Source organism: Eurosta solidaginis, chromosome 3 (assembly GCF_040869045.1).
Source record: "Eurosta solidaginis isolate ZX-2024a chromosome 3, ASM4086904v1, whole genome shotgun sequence".
Classification (NCBI taxonomy): domain Eukaryota; kingdom Metazoa; phylum Arthropoda; class Insecta; order Diptera; family Tephritidae; genus Eurosta; species Eurosta solidaginis.
Window position 1 is genome coordinate 104851952 of NC_090321.1, and position 25134 is coordinate 104877085.

Genomic DNA, 25134 nt, shown 5'->3' on the forward strand with positions numbered 1-25134 from the left:
TTCCTAGGCTTTTAAGCATTAGCATGGCTATGCCGTCTGGGCCCAGTGCTTTAGATGGTTTAGCTTGACCGATGGCATCCTCAACCTCTTTGGCGGTGATGGTAATTGGGGACGCGCTGAATTTGTTTATGTGCGTGTGTGTTGGTCCCCCGTAGTATGCATTATATATTGTCGGCAGAAAGCGCTCGCGCATTTTTTCGTATCCGACAGCACTTTATCGCCAAAGGCGATGGAAATTTTGTCATTGTGCTTGAACGGATTCGATAGTGACATTACGATAGACCAAAGCTTATCCCACACCAGCAGAGAGGTTACAACGACTTAGATGCTCCTCCCATTTCGCCCGCTTGTGTTCGGCCACAAGCAATCTGATGCGTTGGTTTATATCCCTTATTTGGGGGGATATAGCTGCCGGGATCGAGCTGTCTTATAAGGTCACGTCCTCTCGCTAAATTTGCGGCCTCCGTCGGAAAATGAGGCCGGATTTCGGGAATTCTCCCGGCGGGAATAAAGCGAGTCGAGGCGGATTCAATGACCTTACGGAGAGCACGCTCCCCTTGGCGCGCATCAGTCGGGATAGGGAGGGCAGCAAAGCGGCTGTCTGTAAAGGATTTATATTCATCCCACTTTCCTTTTTTAAAGTTTATGAAAGTGCATTGCGACTGCCAGTTGACGCAGTTTACGAGTCCTGCGCTCACGATTGATATATCTGGCGAACTGTGACAGCTTCCTACCATATGAGTGGGGGCGTCTCCGTTTATTGTGCAGAACGTCGTTTCTTCTATTTGATCCCCCAACATCTCATCTCACCCCTGCTGTCCGCCTGCAAGTTTGAATGCCTTAGGTCGTGGTGGGCATTGAAATCGCCTAAGATAATGTGATTGTCGCCAGTGAGTAAGGCGCTAATATTAGGGAGGTGTCCACTGTAGGTTTACATCGCCTGACCGGACAGATAAGCCGTGACGTTCCAGGACACTGTCCCTGCAGCCGATGTCGGGATCAAATAGATTTTATTACACTGATTGTTGGGTGATAAACGCAAGACCGCCTCCATTTCCGCTCTCGCGATCTTTCCTAAGGACATTATACCCAGAGCAGGTCTGCAAAGCAGATCTTGCTGTGAGTTTAGTCTCTTGAATCGCATCAATGCGGACGTTATGCCGCTTCATGAAATCGACTATATCCGTGATCTTGCCAGTTAATCCATTGCAGTTTAACTGCAGAATTCTGAAGTGCAGCGGGGGAGATGCCGTCACTCTAGGAGTAAGTGACGGGGCACTACGCCTGGGTTGTGAAAGGCTAGGACGCAATTGCTATTGTGGCCCTGGGAGTGGACGTCCCTTGGTAAGCATTGGGGTACCCGGTGTATTTGGGCAACATGGCGCAATGAAGCCCGTCGGGGGATTCCGTCGCGGAGACCAGAACATCTAGGAAAGTGGCACTGCCCAAGGCAGGAGCTGGATTGGGCGGATGTCGCAAACATATATATTCTGTGCTGGCAAACGTTGCAAAAGGTGGTAGGGACTAAGAGTCTGTTTCCCTGACCGACACGATTGCTGCCACAAAAGAGGGGAAAGAAGACGGGGCGGTGCTGGTGCTCGGCATTGCTACCCACTATACTTCGTGTAACTCGTTGGCTGATCAACAGATGTGATGTAATTCACCTCTCATTACAAATTACCTGCATTCTTAAACGTTTGGAGGCATTGTGGATTGCAGAAGATTTTTTGGAAAAGTCATAAGCAGATATTCAACCCAATGCTTCAAAGTGTTCCTGCTCCAGTCAGGTTAACACCAGAAGGTGCGAGAGCCCGATTCATATCTGACAAAAGATTGCTCATACCTGAATCGATTTCCTAAACCATTGCTATACAGAGTTTGTTGGTCAAAGTAAGAACTTTTATTTTTCTTATACGAATGACATTTATGAAAATGCTCGGATCCAAATAAATTTGAATAATACATTTATCTAAAAGTAAATATTATAGATTAGATGAAGAATCTATCGCCGCTTCTGAAACAGTAGCTGAACTTGTTTTATCCATTGAGCGTGAGCGCATCAAGGTATTAACTAAATCCAAAATGTCATTGTCCTTGAAGCTTGTATTATTTAATAAGGTGTGTAAGAGTCTTAAGCGCTCACCGTCTTGTTTACAATATTTCATAACATCTGGCATTTGCAAAAACAAATTTGCTCTACAAGCGGTGTTAATTTTTGATTTTTCACATACATATTCAATTACTGATGGTAAATTCAACCGATCACACACCACAGATGCAAGATTCTCTCTTATTGCATGATCCAAGAAATCCTTCGAATGATTTTCGGAAAGTGCTTCGAGAACATTTTCTTTTACTTTACAATCTCCACTCATTCCGTTTGAAATCAATTTTGCCATTGTATTATAACACTTTATCTTTGAATCCTTGCCGAATTCCAAATATTTTTCGAAAAGTTGCTCCAAACTATACTTTTGTATTTCCGTTTGAAATACGTTCTCTGAACTTTTTAAAGGAGTATTGTTTTCACCTTCTGTTTGGGTATAGTTATCGACAAAAGCTTCTGCTGCAACATTTTTTTCTGTTATTCTGTTCACTTCATTAACACAATCTAAACAATCAGCATTGTCGTCATCCAATACATCTAAATGTACATTCGAATTCGTATCCTGATCAGGTGCTTTTGTAGAATTTTGAGAAGAAAACTTCTCAATCTCGATAATACTATCAAGTTTACTTCGCCGCTTTAATGCGTATTTATTATCAGGAGTCTTTTCTGCACTTGTTTGAACTTTATCCATAATTAGACACCTAAGGGATAAAATAATCAAAATTTTTTTATTACAATTTTTACAAAAACAACATATTTTGTGTTTTGATTATTATATTCCCAAACGACTCAATCAACGCTGCAAACACTAAACTTACCGTTTTGGTTTAGTTTTATTTTCATCATTATGTTTTATATATTCCTTAGTAACTGAAACTGGAGGATCATGGAAGCTTACTCTCTTCTTTTTACATGCTGGTGAGTCCAGAGCTATATCTTCAAGACTATCTCTGCGGAGATTTCGCTTTAAAATGCTTGTTGACGGACTAGCAGAAGGGGACGGTAGTCTCTTAGAGAATGTCAAAATATCTTTACTGTGCAGTGGAGTTGATGCATTGTCCATTCCGACTAAGTCCATATCCAATCCTGAGCGATCCATGCTGTCATTCCTAGATACAAATAACCTCGGCATTGGAGTATGTGGTAATGTTGGCTCTATTTTCTTATTACGTATCATATTTATCAACTGTGCACCACGTCCTGTAAGGTGTGAAGGTGGCTTTGGTCGTAGTTTTGGGCTACTATTATTATTTGTTAGCTTGCGATCTGGTGGTGATAACTAAACAAATAAAGAAAAAACTTGAAAATTAGAAATTGTCAGGTAGTTACATAGTAAGCTTTACCAATAACGAGTTCCTTCCTGAGACCTTTTTCGGTGACATTTCCTTGATTGTTTCTACTCCAGATGATGAATTTGGCATCTCTATAGCTTTGCTCTCAATGCAATATATATCATGGCGAACTTCATTTGGCTGATCCTTCATAAGATCATCAGACGGATATTTTAGCGATCCCTGCACTAAAAAGAAATTTTTAAGCATTCTCATAGTTTATAAAAATAGTTTGAGGTATGCTAGGCTAGTTTTTACTTTTTTCGATATTACACTTCTTCACAGCTGTGAAAATGGGGCAGAAATTACGAAACGTTTCTTCTCTGAACAATCGGTTGTATGAGATATCATATATATTATTTCTAATTGCTGTTTTTATGTATGGGTTCCTTTTTCGCTCTTATTTGGAATCCAACTCTATAAACAAAGTTTTGGTTGTAAAGATGGAGATTCAGGCTATTAGCGAGCTTTGGGCAATTTTGGTCGTAATGCTTTTATTTAGCTATATTTTATTAAAATAATTTGTTAAAAATAAACGATTGTGAGCACACAAAGAAATCTATTTGTACTATGGCACTATTGTGAATATTTGCACAGCATTACCGACAGTTGCTACCATACGCTAGCTGTAAGTTTTAATTGAATGATAGAACAGCTAATTTCTGTTGATATTTCATAAGAGACTTTTATATTGGTTGCGCAAGATGCGCACGGGTTCCGCTCGTGTACTACATATACCGCCGATCTCTATGATTTTTATACTCAGCTGAGCAGACATCACAGAGTATATTAATTTTGTTCGCATAACGGTACCATGTAACGGCATAAACTAATCGAGATAGATATATACTTCTATATATCAAAATGATCTGGGCGAAAAAAGAAATTCATTTAGCATTGTCCGTCCGTCCGTCCGTAAACACGATAACTTGAGTAAATTTTGAGGTATCTTGATGAAATTTGGTATGTACGTGGGCACTCATCTCAGATCGCTATTTAAAATGAACGAAATCGGACTATAACCACGTCCACTTTTTCGATATCGATAATTTCAAAAAACCGAAAAACTGCATTAATTCATTACCAAGGACGGATAAAGCGATGAAACTCTGTAGGTGGGTTGACTTTATGACGCAAAATAGAAAACCAGTAAAATCTTGGACAATGGGCGTGGCACCGCCCCTTTTAAAAGAAGGTAATTTAAAAGTTTTGCAAGCTGTAATTTGGCAGTCTTTTTAATTACTGTGAATGTTGGTGTGTATAACTACAATAAACCTGGTTCCCGGTTAGCAGGGTTTGCGAGAAAGTTCCCGACAAAGACGCTTTGCAGGTACAACGCCTATAAAATGGCCAGGAGCAACTACCCCAAGACGCTGTGCTGCGATAACGTCTCCAAGTAGACGAAACGAGGTAAAAACCCTATATACGAACCTGCATTGTTTAAATAAAAGCTACACGGTACATATTTTACTACATTTTTAAACTAAAATATTTTATAGTATAAAAAGAAGGTAGTTTCACTCAAATTTTTTTTGACGTATTTGCGGATTTTTTAAGTTTCATAATGTTTGTTGTATTGCTAGAACCGTTGCCATACCGTTACTGTTCAAGGCGAAATTGTGGTTTTTCGGGATGGAAATTTCCTTCAAATGTCTAGTCGGACACCAAAATAAACCCGCTCACAAAATTTTATCAAGCTATCTCAAAAATTGAGGGACTAATTTGCATACAAACAGACAGACGGAGAGACGGACATGGCTAAATCAACTCAGCGTTTCATCCTGATAATTTCGGTATACTTAATGGTGGGTCTATCTATTTTCCTTTAAGCGCTTACAATTTTGAGATTCGTGACGAAGTTAATATACCATTTCATTTTCATGAAAGGTATAAAAAGAAAGTAGTTCCACCCCAAATCTTTTGACGTATTTGGGGATTTTTGAAGCTACATAATGTTTGTTGTTTTGCTAGAAACATTGGCATACCGTTACTGTTTAAGGCGAAATTGTGGTTTTTCGGGATGGAAATTTCCTTCAGGATGGAAACGCAAGGGTCATCTGAGACAATTATAATATGTTTTAGCATGATTTATGTGCAATGCACATTGTGCATACATATCGATTGAGAATACAGTAAAACAAGCAAACTTATTGAAAAATAGTGTATAATTACTCATGCATTGGTTAATGACTCATATCTTTAAAGCAGCTTGACCCCTAGACGGAAAAAAAATACACGAAAAATCCTTTTGTTCTAGCATGGCCCTATTATCATGCCTCTACAGTGGATATTTCTCAAGGCATGGTGTTTCATTTGTTACGTGTGCGAAACGCCACATCCATGTCAATGCTAAAAGGGCACAGAATGTGGATAGGCGGGGCTTACCCCAAGATGACCCCTGGTACAATGGGCAAGCGAACTCTCATAACTAGTGGCTAACCCGCAGAGGTGCAGGGCAATGTTATTCCTCCTCAAGGGCTACGCTTGAATTATGTAATAATTAACAAGGAAGGCTAAGTTCGGGTGTAACCGAACATTACATACTCAGTTGAGAGCTGTGGAGACAAAGTAAGGGAAAATCACCATTTTGTAAAAAGAACCTAGGGTAACCGTGGAATGTGTTTGTATGACATGTGTATCAAATGGAAGGTATTAAAGAGTATTTTAAGAGGAAGTGGGCCATAGTTTTATAGATGGACGCCATTTAGGGATATCGCCATAAAGGTGGACCAGGCCTGACTCTAGAATTTGTTTGTACGATATGGGTATCAAATGAAAGGTGTTAATGAGTATTTTAAAAGGGAGTGGGCTTAAGTTCTATAGGTGGACGCCTTTTCGAGATATCGCCATAAAGGTGGACCAGGGGTGACCCTAGAATTTGTTTGTACGATATGAGTATCAAATGAAAGGTGTTAATGAGTATTTTAAGAGAGCATGGGCCTTAGTTCTATATGTGGACGCCTTTTCGAGATATCACCATAAAGGTGGACCAGGGGTGACTCTAGAATTTATTTTGTACGATATGGGTATCAAATGAAAGGTATTAATGAGTATTTTAAAAGGGCGTGCGCCTAAGTTCTATAGATAGACGCCTTTTCGAGATATCGCCATAAAGATGGACCAGGGGTGACTCTAGAATTTGTTTGTACGATATGAGTATCAAATGAAAGGTGTTAATGAGTATTTTAAGAGGGCGTGGGCCTTAGTTCTATATGTGGACGCCTTTTCGAGATATCGCCATAAAGGTGGACCAGGGGTGACTCTAGAATTTATTTTGTACGAGATGGGTATCAAATGAAAGGTATTAATGAGTATTTTAAAAGGGCGTGCGCCTAAGTTCTATAGATAGACGCCTTTTCGAGATATCGCCATAAAGATGGACCAGGGGTGACTCTAGAATTTGTTTGTACGATATGAGTATCAAATGAAAGGTGTTAATGAGTATTTTAAGAGCGCGTGGGCCTTAGTTCTATATGTGGACGCCTTTTCGAGATATCGCCATAAAGGTGGACCAGGGGTGACTCTAGAATTTGTTTGTACGATATGGGTATCAAATGAAATGTGTTAATGATAATTTTAAAAGGGAGTGGGCCTAAGTTCTATAGGTGGACGCCTTTTCGAGATATCGCCATAAAGGTGGACCAGGGGTGACTCTAGAATTTGTTTGTACGATATGTGTATCAAATGAAAGGTGTTAATAAGTATTTTAAGAGGGCGTGGGCCTTAGTTCTATATGTGGACGCCTTTTCGAGATATCGCCATAAAAGTGGACCAGGGGTGACTCGAGAATTTGTTTGTACGATATGAGTATCAAATGAAATGTGTTAATGATAATTTTAAAAGGGAGTGGGCCTAAGTTCTATAGGTGGACGCCTTTTCGAGATATCGCCATAAAGGTGGACCAGGGGTGACTCTAGAATTTATTTTGTACGATATGGGTATCAAATGAAAGGTTTTAATGAGTATTTTAAAAGGGCGTGGGCCTAAGTTCTATAGATGGACGCCTTTTCGGGATATCGCCATAAAGATGGACCAGGGGTGACTCTAGAATTTGTTTGTACGATATGAGTATCAAATGAAAGGTGTTAATGAGTATTTTAAGAGGGCGTGGGCCTTAGTTCTATATGTGGACGCCTTTTCGAAATATCGCCATAAAGGTGGACCAGGGGTGACTCTAGAATTTGTTTATACTATATGGGTATCAAATGAAAGGTGTTAATGAGTATTTTAAAAGGGAGTGGGCCTTAGTTCTATAGGTGGACGCCTTTTCGGAATATCGTTATAAAAGTGGACCAGGGTTGACTCTAGAATGCGTTTGTACAATATGGGTATCAAACGAAAGGTGTTAATAAGTGCTTTAAAAGGGAGTGGGCCTTAGTTCTATGGGTGGCCGCCTTTTCGGGATATCGCCGTAAACGTGGACCAGGGGTGACTCTAGAATTTGTTTGTACGATATGGGTATCAAATGAAAAGTGTTAATGAGTATTTTAAAAGGGCGTGGGCCTTAGTTCTATAGGTGGACGCCTTTTCGGAATATCGTTATAAAAGTGGACCAGGGTTGACTCTAGAATGCGTTTGTACAATATGGGTATCAAACGAAAGGTGTTAATAAGTGCTTTAAAAGGGAGTGGGCCTTAGTTCTATGGGTGGCCGCCTTTTCGGGATATCGCCATAAACGTGGACCTGGGGTGACTCTAGAATGTGTTTGTATGATATGGGTATCAAATTAAAGGTATTAATGAGGGTTTTAAAAGGGAGTGGCCCTTAGTTGTATATGTGAAGGCGTTTTCGAGATATCGACCAAAATGTGGACCAGGGTCATCCAGAACAGAACATCATCTGTCGGGTACCGCTAATTTATTTATATATGTAATACCACGAACAATATTCCTTCCAAGATTCCAAGGGCTTTTGATTTCGCCCTGCAAAACTTTTTCATTTTCTTCTAATTAATATGGTAGGTGTCACACCCATTTTACCAAGTTTTTTTTCTAAAGTTATATTTTGCGTCAATAAACCAATCCAATTATCATGTTTCATCCCTTTTTTCGTATTTGGTATATAATTATGGCATTTTTTCATTTTTCGTAATTTTCGATATCGAAAAAGTGGGCGTGGTCATAGTCGGATTTCGGCCATTTTTTACACCAATACAAAGTGAGTTCAGATAAGAACGTGAACTGAGTTTAGTAAAGATATATCGATTTTTGCTCAAGTTATCGTGTTAGCGGCCGAGCGGAAGGACAGACGGCCGACTGTGTATTAAAACTGGGCGTGGCTTCAACCGATTTCGCCCTTTTTCACAGAAAACAGTTATCGTCCTAGAATCTAAGCCTCTACCAAATTTCACAAGGATTGGTAAATTTTTGTTCGACTTATGGCATTAAAAGTATCCTAGACAAATTAAATGGAAAAGGGCCGAGCCACGCCCATTTTGAAATTTTCTTTTATTTTTGTATTTTGTTGCAACATATCATTACTGGAGTTGAATGTTGACATAATTTACTTATATACTGTAAAGATATTAACTTTTCTTTTAAAATTTGAATTTAAAAAAATTTTATTTTAAAAGTGGGCGTGGTCGTTCTCCGATTTTGCTAATTTTTATTAAGCAGACATATAGTAATAAGAATAACGTTCCTGGCAAATTTCATCATATCTTCAACGACTGCCAAATTACAGCTTGCAAAACTTCTAAATTACCTTCTTTTAAAAGTGGGCGGTGCCACGCCCATTGTCCAAAATTTTACTAGTTTTCTATTCTGCGTCATAAGTTCAACTCACCTACCAAGTTTCATCGCTTAATCCGTATTTGGTAATGAATTATCGCACTTTTTCGATTTTTCGAAATTTTCGATATCGAAAAAGTGGGCGTGGTTATTGTCCGATATCGTTCATTTTAAATAGCGATCTGAGATGAGTGCCCAGGAACCTACATACCAAATTTCATCAAGATATCTCAAAATTTACTCAAGTTATCGTGTTAACGGACAGACGGACGGACGGACAGACGGACGGACATGGCTCAATCGAATTTTTTTTCGATACTGATGATTTTGATATATGGAAGTCTATATCTATCTCGATTCCTTTATACCTGTACAACCAACCGTTATCCAATCAAAGTTAATATACTCTGTGAGCTCTGCTCAACTGAGTATAAAAAATGTGGACTTGTAGCCAACTTATGACCATTCAATTTCATAAAAATTGCGTTAAGTATGCTAAACTCTTTAGAAACTGCGGTGTCGGTTTATAAGAACCTCCTTTGGGCAATCGATTTACAAACGTGTATGTTTGGTCAACATGTTCTGAGCAAACGTACGGACACTTAAGAAGGCAATATTCCCTTGCTTTATATAATTCGATCCAAGTTTCTTCTACCAAAGTAATTTTCGGGAGATCGAAAAACTTATTAAAACCCTTCTTTTCTAGGCTGATATTTCGTATTAGATTCCAACGCATGCGGCTAATTTTTTTCTCTTTTTTATTTAAAATAACTATGAAAGCAATTTAGTCGTATCCGTTAATATGAAATCCATCAAAATTAGAAAAATTCTTAACATTTTTTAACCTGGTAGCTTGTTTATGGTGAAATTGTCATTGGCAAAAGTCAAGTGGGTAACGTCGCACTAAATGGAACTACTTCCATTTTTTGTATCATGGTTTAAACTTGACTTTGCGGGGACATGACATGACAATGACAATTTACCAAAAACAAGCTACCAGATTTAAAAATGTTACGAATTGTGATGGATTTCATATTAACGGATACGACTTTCATATATAGTTATGAGCCAAATGCGTTGGAAATATTTTGATACTAAATATCAGCTTAGAAAAGAATGTTTTTAATAAGTTTTTCGAGCTCCCGAAAACTGCTTTGGTGGAAGAAACATTGATCGAAGTATACAAAAGCAATGGAATATAGCTTTCTTAAATGTCCGTACGTTTGCTCAGAACATGTTGACAAAACATACACGTTTGTCAATTGATTGCCCAAAGGAGGTCCTTATAAACCGAACCCGCAATTTCCAAAGAGTTTAGCATACTTAAACGCAATTTTTATGAAATTGAATGATGATAAATTGGCTACAAATCCACATTTTTTATTTATTTTATAATTCAAGCGTAGCGCTTGAGGAGGGAATTGCTAAACCATTTTTAGAGAGAACATTGCCCTGTAGCTCTGCAGGTTAGCCACTAGTTATAAGAGTTCTTTTGCCCGTTGTACCAGGGGTCACCTTGAGGCAAGCCCTTTGTGCCCTTTTAGATTAACATGGATGTGGCGTTCCACAAACGTAACAAATTAAACACCTACCACTCACTGCAGACTTTGGAGGTACAGTTGGAGGTACATGCCCTGAGAAATATCCACTACAGAGGCATGATAATAGGGCCATGCTAGAACAACAGAATTTTTCGTGTAGTTTTTTTTTTCTGCCTAGGAGTCAAGCTGTCATAAAGATATGAGTCAATAACTAATGTATGAGTCATTATCCACTATTTTGCAACCAAATTGCATGTTTTAGTAATTCTCAATAGATATGTAAGCACATAAATCGTGTTATTGCCTGTTTTAGTGATTCTCAATAGATATGTATGCACATAAATCGTGCTAAAGCATATTATTATTGTCTCAGATGACTATTGCGTTTTCATCCTGAAGGAAATTTCCATCCCGAAACACCACAATTTCGCCTTAAACAGTAACGGTATGGCAACGCTTCTAGCAAGGCAACAAACATTATGAAACTTCAAAAATCCCCACATAAGTAAAAAAATTCTGAGTGGAACTACCTTCTTTTTTATACCATGGGGTAAACTATATTCAAAAAAAAAAAAAACAAAAAAAAATACAATCTAGTTTGTTAAAAACAAAAGCAAGTTTGTATTTCGTTAGGTCTTTTTGACATTCGGCTGTTTTTTCTATATTTTTTTTTTGACAAATTAAAATTTTGTTTTTATTTGGAAAAATGTGTGCAGAAGTACAACCCGAAAATCAATGTGCTTGTAAAATAATTTAAGCAAGCAAGAAATCAATAATTTTTCTGCTTTATTTTCATTTATTTTATTGTGAAAAAATCAGACGGAAAATAAAGTTTTCAAAATCAACAAAAACATGTCTCGCTTGTTTTGTGTGTAATATTGGCCTCGTCTTCGGATATAGGTAAATTGTTTTTGTAATTTAATTTCCCGATAAAGTTTCGTCAGTTTTTCAAGATTGGACACCAAGCAAAAATAAAGCAGTGTCATAAAGGTATAACCAAATTCGTGTCCGTATAATTTATTAATTAAACGATTGGAATGTAAGTACCCTGCCCGATTTTTATCAAGAAATAGTACAGATAAACATAACTTGCGTCTCCCTGGTGTTTATAGAAATATCTTATGAAACAAAACAAGTTAATGTAAATTTTTAGAAACTTAGAGATCTATTGTAAAACATTCATTCAATCAAAAATATTAGATAAAACAAGAGTAAGCGAAACATTTACTACAATTTTCAGAAGTGATGGATACGCCTAACTATAATACTTTAAATAATTTAAAATCTTATACAGTCGCGCCGTTGACAATGCTGCGCAAATTTGGAGAGGAGACTAGTGGAACAAAAAATGAATTGATGATTCGTTTGGCTAGTTTGCCAAGTTTAGGTGAATTTCTGCCTGTAGAAAACGTTGAAATCAATAGAGCAAATTGTCACGCATACGATGTCGATAGTCTTAATACAGGCGATGCAAGTGCTAACAATCATACCGTAGTGTGTGACGATGATGAGCGTTACGTATGTGCTGATGAATGTGATGCGGGACGTGGTGGTAATCAAGAAAGAGAAAATACGGAAAAAAATGGATTACGTAGTAAGAAAAATGAGTGGGAGTTATTTAAAAGAGAAATAGAACTGATGAAACGCGAAAATGAGTTAGAAACAGGTAAAGGAGTTGCTTAAAAGAGAAAACGAAATATTGAGAAAGGCTAATTGGGAACAAAACGTCAAAATGATTGTGGAATAGAAGCAAGTTTAGGAGAAGGTTTTGCCAGTACGAGCAATTTTATGTTAGCAAAAGAAATAATCCCTGATTTTTCCGGAAACGGTGATTGAGCAATGGGAAGCTCAGTTAATAAGTATTCAGAGAGCGTACAATTTGAACGAAAATAATATGAAAACGCTCATTTCCATTAAGTTGAAAGGTCGAGCTTTAAAAAGGTTTTATTCGCGATCTCATATAATTTCAATGAGTGTTGCAAACTTACTAATGGAAATGCAGTTATTATTTGAAGATCGCTCAAGCCGGTTAGTTTTCATGAAAGAGTTTGAAACAAGGAAATGGCAGATTAATGAGTCATTTCAGCAATATTTCAACGAAAAGTTTATTTTATCTAACAAATTTTCAATTAATGATGCTGATTTAATAGAACACATTGTAGAGGGAATTCCTCATTATTTTTTACGATCGCAAGCAAAAATGCAACGTTTTAAAAATAAGCAAAGTTTATCTACTTGAAGCTTTTCAAGGAGTTAAACTACCTAATAAAAAACGAGTAGGTGATAATTTAAATAAGGTGATAAGTCAACAATCAAAGCTGAGTAGATGTTTCAACTGTAATTCTCTGAGACATTTGGCAGCCGAATGCCGCAAGCCAAAACGCGAAAAAGGAGCACGTCATCTGTGTGCACAATGGGACATTATGCAGTTGAATGTCCTAAAAAGAAGATCCATCATGTTGACAATCAAGATAATAAAGATCCCGATGATTATGTAAGGTATATGAATTATAATAGTTTTATTAGGGATGGATATAATTTTTGTTCAACATTAGGTACCTTAATTGACACCGGTAGTCCCATCAGCATTATGTTCTTCTTTTAAAAAATTGTAATTCTGAAGCGAAATTTTTTGGAATAAATAAAAGTCAACTTGAAATAGTTGGAAAACTAAAATGTATCATTTCGTATAATGAAAAGATTTAGATTTTTTTTGGATGTCGTTTCGGATGACGCAATGACATATCCGGTAACTTTGGGAAGAGATTACTTGAAAATTACTAAATGCAAATTAAAAATTTATCCAAATATACTATGTACAAAAGAAGAATTAAATTATGAAAAAGAGTGTTATAGATTAATGAAAATATGTGTAGAGGAAAAAAGATATATGTATTGATAATGATGAGACAAGTTATGATATTGTAACGAATTTACCCTTATTTGCAATCTTCTGCTAACGTTCGTATCGCTAAATTGTTGAATAAATAACTCCAATATTGAATAATGGAAAAATGGCCTTTATTAAAGTACTTCACAATAACACTTATACTTTGCAACGAATAGCTTGCTTAATAACCAAACTGATTGATAGCTCAAATGAAACTCACTCTTGGCCTCTACTGTCGCGCCTTTTATACTTTTTGATTTCTCATTGTATACTTCCAGGCTTTTCCAATCCAGAACTTACTAGTTAGTTTCAGCTACAAAATCGCCAGCCACAACTACGTTTATAACTTCTCATTTGAGTAATACTTGCACAAATTATTGCCCTCTCTTGTGAGCAATTCAGATAAGATATATGCATGTGTTTGTGCATTGATTCTCCGCTGCTCGTATACGTACATTGTACATATGTGTAGACGCAATTATTGTTTCGTTTATGTAGATACATAATGATTGATCTATGGATGTGCATGATATCACTGTTTAGCATCGGCTTAGAGATAGCAGCACCCCTTATTTTGCTAATATTCGTAACACTGTCCTCCACCTAAGTCTGATCGTCCCGATCAGACAAATCTCCCGATCTAAACTCCGCTAGCATCTCCAGATGTACCACTCTTCTACTCCGTGGTTCGTATGCGGTAGATGGTATCACTGATCTTCTTCACAACTTTGTACGGGCCTTCCCAACTGCACCGAATCTTGGATGGAACACCTTTCCGCCGGTGAGGGTTGTATAACAGTACCAAACTCCCTCCAAGAAACCTTCCGAATTTTTGTTCTCATTGTACCTGCGTTTCATCTTACTACTCATTATTCTTGATCGTTCCCTCGCACTCTGTTTTTTGGACAATGAACTTCTTCGCAGAGCTTGCACGGATTGACTTTGCATCATCATTATCGTCTGGACATTTCACAACAGTAGTGCGCGCTGGCTTGAAACCACCCTTGCATTCTTTCTGAAGAATTCTTTCAGTCGTTTTAGTGCGTCCATTAGGGTTTGTCGATGCCGGTCTTTTTCTCGCAGGTACTTTTAATTTCGCTTTATTTGGCCCATTCGATCCATCAACCTTTTCTTTTGACTTTCGTGGCCTTTGTCGAGTCTTCTCCACCATTACTCGATTACTACTGAACCCTTTCTCCAACTTGAAGTTAAGTTGTTGTTGTTGTTGTTGTAGCGATAAGGTTGCTCCCCGAAGGCTTTGGGGAGTGTTATCTATGTGATGGTCCTTTGCCGGATACAAATCCGGTACGCTCCGGTACCATAGCACCATTAAGGTGCTAGCCCGACCATCTCGGGAACGATTTATGTGGCCACGTTAAACCTTCAGGCCATTTCCTCCCTCCCTACCCCCATGTTCCATGAGGAGCTTGGGGTCGCCAGAGCCTCGTCTGTTAGTGAAACAGGATTCGCCGCGGATAGGTGAGGTTGACAATTGGGTTTGGAGAAGCTATATATTGCGCTGGCAACCTGAAAGGTTGCGCTACACAGCCCCTTGAATCTGGTATTTTAGTCGCCTCTTACGACAGGCATACCTACTGCGGGTATATTCTAACCCGCTGGGGTCTTGAAGTTAAGTGGTATATCCTGGTTCTCATAACGCATCGCCCTTCTCTGCATATCGATCTTGATGTCATGGTCAACCAAGAAGTCCACTCCCAATCCAATCAAGACTTCACATATGACTTCTCACTGGACTTGGTTATACTCGCCAGTGACCCTACGCAACCTTGCTCCAGGTAACGGTTTTACTCTCCTGTTGACCAAGTCAGATCGGACCAAGGTATGAGATGCGCCCGTATCTACAGTCAGTACACGCTCCTTGCCATCCACATTCCCTCTGACGGTAAGACTGCTTGATTTCCTTCCAATTTGCGACACAGATATCACAGGACATTCAATAGCCGGGGCAAGTTTTCGTTCTTTACATCCGACACGCTCTTGCTCATTTCCTCCAGCTTTGCGTTTACGGCCACCCACATTGTTGGAACTATTAGGACCAAGATCGCAATGACGTGCAATGTGACCGGGCTTCCCGCATTTGAAGCATTTGATAACTCTTTCACTCCGCTTTTGCGAGCCTTTCAGCGCCTCCAATATTGCGTCTACCCACTCTGGCCTTTCTACTTCCACACGGCGTGCTTTGGAAACTGGCTTAATCAAAAGTGACGCTGTTTCCTGAGTCAGTGCATAAGATACAGTTTCAGCAAATGTTTGCTTTGGGCTTGCGTATGTAGCTCGCTTTGTTTCGACGTCCCGTATGCCGTTTATGAAGCTCTGAATCTTTGCCCTCTCGGTGTACTCCACGGGTGCGTCAGCATTTGCCAAATGTGCCAAACTTTCAACATCCGAGGCAAACTCCTGCTGCAAAGTCTCATTCGCTCTTTGGTGGCGCTTTTGCAACTCAATTTGGAATATCTGTTTTCTATGCTCGCTTCCATAACGTCTCTCGACAGCGGCCATCAATGCTTCATAGTTGTTCCGCTCTCCTTCGGGAATCGTCTGTAGGATTTCGGCTGCTGGCCCTTTCAATGCCACGAACAGAGCTGCAACTTTATCTTCAGCATTCCAGTTGTTCGCTGTTGCGGTCTTCTCAAATTGTAGCTTAAAGACATGGAAAGGAACAGAACCGTCAAAGGATGGTGTTTTTACCTTTGGATTACTCGTTGAAACTGCTGGGCGATTTAGTTACAACTGCTCGATACGTCCTCTCAAAGCATCCACCTCGGCCTCGTTTTTTTCTTCAAACTGTAAAATTGTTGTATCTTGCGCCTCCAATTTCGAGGAAATACGTACTTCTTGCTCTTCCAGTTGAGCAGAGATCTGCGATGATATCTGTGCTGAAATTTGCGCCGACATTTCGGATATTCGTGCCTCTTGTGCTTCAATCTTCGCTGATATTTCAGATGACATTTCTGCAATACGTGTCTCCTGTAATTCCATCTTGGATGCCATATATGTGGGAAGGGATCTGGCATCTCTGTTAGTCAACACCAAACGTGGCAACAGCGAAGAGAGATGAACAAAAGCGAGAGGAGTTGTATTTTGACCGGCAAATGAAAAAGACGAAAACGACGCGAGCTGTAAAATTGTAAATCAAATTCATTATATTAACTTTGTACTTTCTTTTAAATATTTAAATTCATTTGAAATCATTAAATTAACATTAAAATTTTAGCAGCCACGGCGTATACAAGCTTACCTGCGGATGCCAGCATAGTTACATATGACAAACAGGACGGCAAATAAGAACGAGGTTCAGAGAACATATTAGAGATTACAACAAAAAAATACGGAATCCAAACATTATACCCGAGTCTAACTTCGCGAATCACATGGTCGAGAATGAATGTTCCCCAGCAAACATCAATAAAACAGTCAGGGTTCTTCACATACAAGAAAAGAGCCGACGTCTCGACGTACTCGAAAACATAGAAATCTACAAACAGAAAACATTCGACGGTAGAATAATAAACGAACAGATAAACACAATTTCTGACACAATATTCGAGCCTTTAAAACTTGTTTACAGGAAACAACTTGTTAGCCGTCGTCCTCGCTTGCGAATTTAACCAATAATAAAAACAGGCTAATGTGGCAAAGTACATTTATTGGAATTGAATTGAATGGATGGATGGAATGGAATGGTTTATTTCTATAAAACGACATAAATTATAAAATGAACAATATAACGAAAGCAAGTACTTACCGCAGTGTGATCCTTCTCCCTTGGTTGACGACAGCTAACAAAAATTTGTATGCTGCCAAAAATGATAGAAACCTATCATTCTAATGCGCAGCGGTTTGCCGAAAAAGCTCACCCGATTATGCACATAAGCAACAAGGGAGAATGACGCATTACGGTTTAAAAATTCAATACAATTTTAGACAACAACAAACAACAGAGTATACAAAAAATAACATGAAAGGTGCATATACATAACTGCTTTCGACTGCATGTATGTATATGTATGTACAAATGAAATGAAATAGAGATGTGCAGGCATATTTCGGTATTGAAGATTAACCCATTAACGCTGGCTAATTAGATGTAAGGGCGTTCCGTGACACAACTTAATCACACAGGTACAACAGACAAACACACAACAACAAATAAACACAAAACAATTAACACACCAAAACAAAAAACCGACAAAGAAGGTCAAACGACTAAAATCACAGATTTCCACCTACCCCAGTCAGCCACACAAATCGATTAGTAAACCACCCTCGGTTCTGAATGAACACACAGCACATACACATAACTAAATATACACAAGCATCAATTTGACAACACCTGCTCATATACCTACGAACTATAAATACAGGACAAACGACAACAGATCAGAACGAAAATCGACACTGATGATGGCACAACGCCAAAACCGGTTTGTCTCAAAACCAAATTTGACAAGGGATGACGGAAAATCGTTCCAATATACATCATTTATCCACCCTGTCGGAAAATCAACCAAACAAGATAAGTCATTAAAATTTCAATACACTAAAACATTCTATCAATAAATTGATCAAATAGTGATACATTCATATGTCCATCACCACATATATGTCTTCTGTTCTTCTAACTGTGTTTCCATCTTAGATGTTATATCTGTCTTTTGCGATTCCAGTTGAGATGACATGTTGGTGGATATTTGTGATAACATTTCGGACATTTGTTCCGATATTGCAGCCAATATCATGCTCAAGTCTGTGTTCGCCATTGTCTGCGGTGTTTCATTTTTCTCCTCCAATTTTGTTCTCATCGCCATCAAGATGAAAGACATGCTCTTCCACGTCAATTCCTTCTAATTCCATTGCCTATCGTAGTCACGCCTGAAGTTCGAGTTTAATGCCGGTTGTATTCAATCCACGGTTCTCCAACTCCTTCTTCAGTTGCGGGATCTTCAATTCACTTAACTTTGCCATGTCCCTGTTGTCCTCTGGAATTTATTCAACAATTCCTCTTCTGACACCAACTGTTACGAATTTACCCTTATTTGCAATCTTCTGCTAACGTTCGTATCGCTAAATTGTTGAATAACTCCAATATTGAATAATGGAAAAATGGCCTTTATTAAAGTACTTCACAATAACACTTATACTTTGCAACGAATAGTTTGCCAACCAAACTGATTGATAGCTCAAATGAAACTCACTCTTCGCTTCTACTGTCGCGCCTTTTATACTTTTTGATTTCTCATTGCATACTTCCAGGCTTTTCCATTCCACAACTTACTAGTTAGTTTCAGCTACAAAATCGCCAGCCACAACTACGTTTATAACTTCTCATTTGAGTAATACTTGCACAAATTATTGCCCTCTCTTGTGAGTAATTCACATAAGATATATGCATGTGTTTGTGCATTGATTCTCCGCTGCTCGTATACGTACATGGTACATATGTGTAGATGCAATTATTGTTTAGTTTATGTAGATACATAATGATTGATCTATGGATGTGCATGATATCACTGTTTAGCATCGGCTTAGAGATAGCAGCACTCCTTAGTTTTGCTAATATTCGTAACAATATGAAAAGGAAACTTGATAAATTATTTGAAGAATGCTCTCTGTGCTGTGAACGCCCTGATGAACCGGAAACTGCATGTGAAATGAAATTTTGTTTAATAATGAGGGCCTTTCCATATCCCTCCACGAAGACTAGCTTATAATGAAAAGGAAAAACTTCAAGAAATATTAGATGACTTATTGCAGAAAAATGTGATTAGGCCTAGTAGATCGGAATACTGTTCACCAATTGTATTAGTGCGAAAAAAATGGTAATATACGGCTCTGTGTAGATTATAGAAATTTAAACAAAAATACATTGAAAGATATATCCGATACCATTAACTGACGATCTTTTAGATAGATTAGTTAATAAAACAATACTTTCCCTATTAGATTTAAAGAGTGCGAATGAAAGAAGATTCTATAAAATACACATCGTTTGTATCTCCTTTGGGCCAATACGAATTTTGTAGGATGCCATTTGGGCTTAAGAATGCCTTTCCACTTTTTAGCGTTTTGTAAATTATGTATTTGATGACCTCATACGCGCGGGAAAAGTTGCCATTTATTTGGACGATATAATGGTTGCAACGAGTACTGAAAATGATCATTTAGAGATTATGAAGGAAGTTTTCGATAGGTTGGTGAGAAACAAATTGGAACTAAGAATTGATAAGTGTAAGTTTATGAAGAAATCGGAATTGAGATATTTAGGTTATTGGATTACAAAAGATGGTATTAGGGCCGATAAAAATAACGTAGATGCAGTTAAGAATTTCTTTATTTCAAGGAATAGTAAGTATGTGCATAGCTTTTTAGGACTCTGTTCATATTTTAGGACGTTTATTAAAGGGTTTTCATTTGAAAATGGTCCATTGTATAATTTAATACGAAAAGACGTTAGTTTTAAGTTTCGTGAGAAAGAATTGGAATGTTTCGAAAAATTAAAGATCAAGTTGATGGAAGCACCTACATTATGTATATATGATCCAAAGGACGAGAATGAATTAGATTGAATTAGATGGCGTTATTCTTTTGCAAAAGAAATGGGATGGGGAATTCCACCCAATTTTTTACTTTCCAAAACGTACTACTAATGCAGAAACCAAGTATGACAGTTTCGAATTAGAAACTTTGGCGATAATTTACGCATTAAGGAGGTTTAGAATACAAGGGTTACAATTTTGCATTGTTACTGATTGCAATTCATTAACGTTAACTTTAAACAAACAGGTAGTATATCCTAGGATTGCGCGATGAGCTCTGGAGCTAGAAAATTTTGACTACAAAATAGAGCACCGTAGTGGTACAAAGATGCAACATGTGGATGCGTTGAGTAGGATTTCTAATGTCTTAGTTTTAGAAGAAAATACCTTTGAGCAGAATTTATCAATTTGTCAGAATAGCGACAAGATAATTTTACAAATTATGAAAGAGTTAGAGACGAAGGAAAGTAAGATTTTTGAAATGAGAAATGGCCTTATTTATCGCAAAGTGGGTAAGGAAATTTTATTTTATGTACTACAAGAAATGGAAGGAAAAATTCTACGACTTTATCATGATGAAATGGGACATTTACGATGTGATAAAGTTTTTCATGCAATATCTAAAACCCATTGGTTTCCTAAATTGAAGTAGAAAATTCCCACATATTCGAAATTGTTTAAGTCTATTACATGCTCTCAAAAAAATGGTTCTTGTGAGGGACTCTTACACAATATCCCGAAAGGGAATTTACCTTTTGAAATGATACACATATATCACTTTGGTCCAATACTGTTAAAGAATTGTAAAAAAAATACATATTTCTAGTGGTCGATAGTTTCTCAAAATTTTCAAAGCTCTTTGGAGTACGAACTACTGGGGCTAGTGAAGTTATAAGTTGTCTAATGTCATATTTCAATGCATATAGTAGACCGAAATCTTTAATATCGGATGGAGAAGTGCCAATAAAAGAGTTTAAATTATTTATGGACACAAATAATATATAACATATTAAAATAGCTACGGGATCACCACAAGCTAATGGACAAGTAGAGCGAGTAAATCGTACTGCAAGTGCATATAGTTTGGATAAAGTCCTGCCGAACATTGAATTTGTTTTGAATAACACTTTTCATCGAAGCATAGGAACAAAACCTAGTATTCTAGTATTTGGTATACCACAAAAAGGAGCAGTAATAGATTTTATAAAAAAAAACTCGAAGATTTTTATATAAACGAGGAAGAGAGATTTAGAAGAAATACGGTCTAGAGCAGAAAAAAATATAGAAAAGTGTCAGAAGTATAATAAATTTCAAAAAGATCGAGGGGACATCTTGCACCGGCGCTACACACAGGGGGGCGCCAAATGGTCCGCAAAGCAGAACTTTCTGGATAATTTGTATTTTTATTATAACTGATTTTTGGAAAAATTTTCAACAAACAAAAATTTTTGCATATTTGACTTTTACAAATGCCCGATAAATAAAAATAAAATAGATCGAAAATTTGATATGGTTTCGCAGTATGAGATTCGCAGAGCCACGAAGCTGCCGGACAAAACTAATTTCCGCCTCTAAGCCTTTCAACCCGCCGGGGAATGAAGCTCCCTCCGTTGTTCTCCTTCAGCAACGAGGGCAAGGTTTCCTATATTTCAGCATGAGGGTGCCAGAAAATAGTTTTCCCGGGCGCAAGAAAACCTCACTACGCCACTGCCTTAGGTTGACCACTCGTACGCGATCATCTTTGCCGGGATAGCTATCGAGAACCCAAGAAAGCTTCCGTTTATTAGATGGAGCGCTGTTATCACGTATAACCACCACATAATCTCGTTGTAGATTTTGAGTTGGGCGAAACCATTTTGATCGCCGCTGAAGGTTCGAGATATTAACCTCGCCTTTGCTTCGAAGAAAGTTGCCTTATGCTTGCCACCGTTAATGAAAGTCGCCTTTGAAGGATTCTAAGTTAGGTTCCAGTAGGCCTCTTAGTGGTTCTCCGACCATAAAATAATCCGGCGTTGGCACTCCGAAACCTTATATGTCAGATAGTATCCAACAGAGGGGACAAGAATTTACACCTCTGTTAGAATTGTTGCAAACTCGTAAGTTAGAAGTGGGGAAATTAACGCTTAAGGTGATATTTTATGCGCTTTATGCCGGCCTCCCAATAGTCGTCCATGTGAGGAGCGCTTGGAGGATTAAAGTGCCAAGTTATTTGGGAATGAGCGAAGTAGGATGCTATCTTGTCGTCATCGACGCAGCGTTGGAAAGTAGACCGAAGCTCCTTGTCAGCGCCGACAAATTTGGTGCCGTTGTCCGAATAAACATCTTGACAATGCCATCCTCAATTGGTAAAGCGTTTGAGGGCAGCGATAAAACTTGCTGAAGTGAGATCTCCGGCCAGTTCTAAGTGCATATCACCCATGCTCTGCATATAACGCTTTCGTTAATTTCGCACCTCTACCATGAGGCTATAAGTTTTTCGGTAGTATGATTGGATGTTTCATATCGTTCGAATATGACGCGTTTTTGCTTCATTCTCCAACTCGTAGAATGCCTGTACCGTCCAAAAACGGTTGAGTATTGGTTTTCTTGACCTGCAATCAGAAATGTCTTGTGCGAAAACGTTAGCTTTGATAATTTCAGAACAGATTAGCGAACCAGATATTCGTGCGTATGCAGTAGAATGTAGCATGGATATGCGAGGATTATTAATTAACCGAAGTAGGTATGCGGTAACTCGCTTGATCTTGTTGTATGAATGAAATCTTAGCAGATCCTTGCGAAGCGTCGGTGAATATATGAAACTCCACATCTAGTAGGTTGACTACTACCTAGCCACAGTCTGAGCTTAAGTGATGAAAGCGTTGGCAGCTCCCTTCTGTACGATTACCAGTCTGAATCTATGTATGGTGGCACTAACTCATCCCAACCAACATTAGAGCGCTAGATTTTCTGCAACCATGTTTTTGAGCCAAGTGTGCATTGCGATATCATATCAACCGTCGAATATCTTGCTCTTATCGGAGAGAAACTTGCTCTAAAGTGAATTGTGGTCTGTATGCCACATAAAACCCAAGGTTCGGATGTCGTTCCCATCAGCCAGGGTGAGACACCTGAGTAGACGCATGCGGTATTTGTTTCCTTAATGGTTCGCAATTTGTCGACCACTTTCGGAGCTCTAACCCACTTTGAGAGAGAACGTGTGAAGTATCACTTTGAAGTATTGTTAGCGATTTTATAGAACCAGATCCCATAGGTAACCCTTACAAAGCGTAACCACGCAAAGGTTCGGACGAATGTTGGCGCCATACAGTGCACTGGTAGTCGATGTCCTCTTTAGCGACGTAGACCTGTCGATACATCTTCGCGATGTTTGTTTCTTTTCTTTGTTTTCTTATAAACATTAATAATTTTGCAGTATTACAATGTAAATGAATAATTAAATAAGAAAATAGATAGATACTAAATGTTCATTTTATGAACAGCGGAAATGTAATTTCCTTCATTCGGTATTCGATTAATTAAAATGCTTGTGGGGCGCATTATAATAATAAGATACAATTTATATGATAAACATGAGTAAAGAATTCAATGATATAGCTAATATAAATGCAAAGAATAATTAGAGAAACAAAGTTATTTTTTACTATAAAATACATCAGATCTTAATAAACAGCAATAAATTATGAGATACCACGCAACAGAATTTCTATCCCCTCATGACTGAAACCAAAAAGCCACTTCTTCACTTCCCTCACAAACGCTGGTAGGTAGCGTTCCAATGAGCTGTATCTTAACAGGTAGGTTGTTGTATATTTTATTGTGACAATGGTGTACAAGTTACGCAAAAGTAAATCTTGATTTTGGAATTTCCGATCATTGCCTGACTGGTGTTCAGCTAAGAAATCCTAATGTAAATAGGCAAGTTAACAATACTCTATTATCAGCCAGAAGGAAAAAAATTCAATGTCCTAAATGAATCCCTTCGCTACGAAAATCGAGGAGCTATTCTTGCTGAAAGCAACGCAATTGGGGCTGAAAATGTGAGGCGTAGCATAACCTGATTAAAGTTCAGTTGGTCTTACTTATGACTATCAATAGAAATTTAATGCGTCCAACGCTTTTATTTAATTGTCTGACCAACGCCCTAGATTGATGAGGAGTGTGATGACTAGTACCTAGGACCTACCTAATTATTTTCTATCTTTTAGTATTATTACTACTTAATGTAAGTATTGTTTTCAATAAAACCGTTTAACTAAATTTTTTTTTTATTATTTTATTTCTTAATCAAACCACTTTAATTCTCAAACCTTGGGCAAGTCGGGGGTTATTTAACACAAGTAAGGAAGGCTAAGTTCGGGGGAACATTATTTACTCAGCTGAGAGCTTTGGAGACAAAATAAGGGAAATCACCATGTAGGAAAATGAACCTAGGGTAAACCTGGAATGTGTTTGTATGACATGGGTGTCAAATGGAAGGTATTAAAGAGTATTTTAAAATGGATTGGGCCATAGTTCTATAGGTGGATGCCATTTCGGGATGTCGCCATAAAGGTGGACCAGGGATGACTCTAGAATGTGTTTGTACGATATGGGTATCAAAAGAAAGGTGTTAATGAGTATTTTAAAAGGGAGTGATCCTTAGTTCTATAGGTGGACGCCTTTTCGAGATATCGCCATAAATGTGGACCATCGTGACTCTAGAATTTGTTTGTACGATATAGGTATCAAATGAAAGGTGTTAATGAGTATTTTAAAAGGGGGTGATCCTTAGTTTTATAGGTGGACTGCTTTTCGAGATATCGCCATAAATGTGGACCAGGGGTGACTCTAGAATGCGTTTTTACGATATGGGTATCAAATGAAAAGTGTTAATGAGTATTTTAAAAGGAGTGGGCCTTAGTTCTATAGGTGGACGCGTTTTCGAGATATCGCCATAAAGGTGGACCAGGGGTGACTCTAGAATGCGTTTGTAC

General features: G+C 38.1%; 1 protein-coding gene across 1 annotated transcript in view; it reads right to left on the reverse strand.

Annotated features, from left to right (window-relative positions):
- Positions 1 to 1870: 1870 nt before the first annotated feature.
- Rif1 (Rap1 interacting factor 1) overlaps positions 1871 to 25134 on the reverse strand; it is a 153426-nt gene continuing 130162 nt past the window's right edge. The window contains exons 4-6 of the mRNA XM_067772907.1: positions 3454 to 3629; positions 2929 to 3389; positions 1871 to 2811 (exon numbers count right to left, since the gene is read on the reverse strand). Of these exons, the coding sequence (XP_067629008.1) occupies positions 1983 to 2811; positions 2929 to 3389; positions 3454 to 3629 (1466 nt within the window). The 3' untranslated portion in view covers positions 1871 to 1982. The remainder of the gene's footprint in view (positions 2812 to 2928; positions 3390 to 3453; positions 3630 to 25134) is intronic.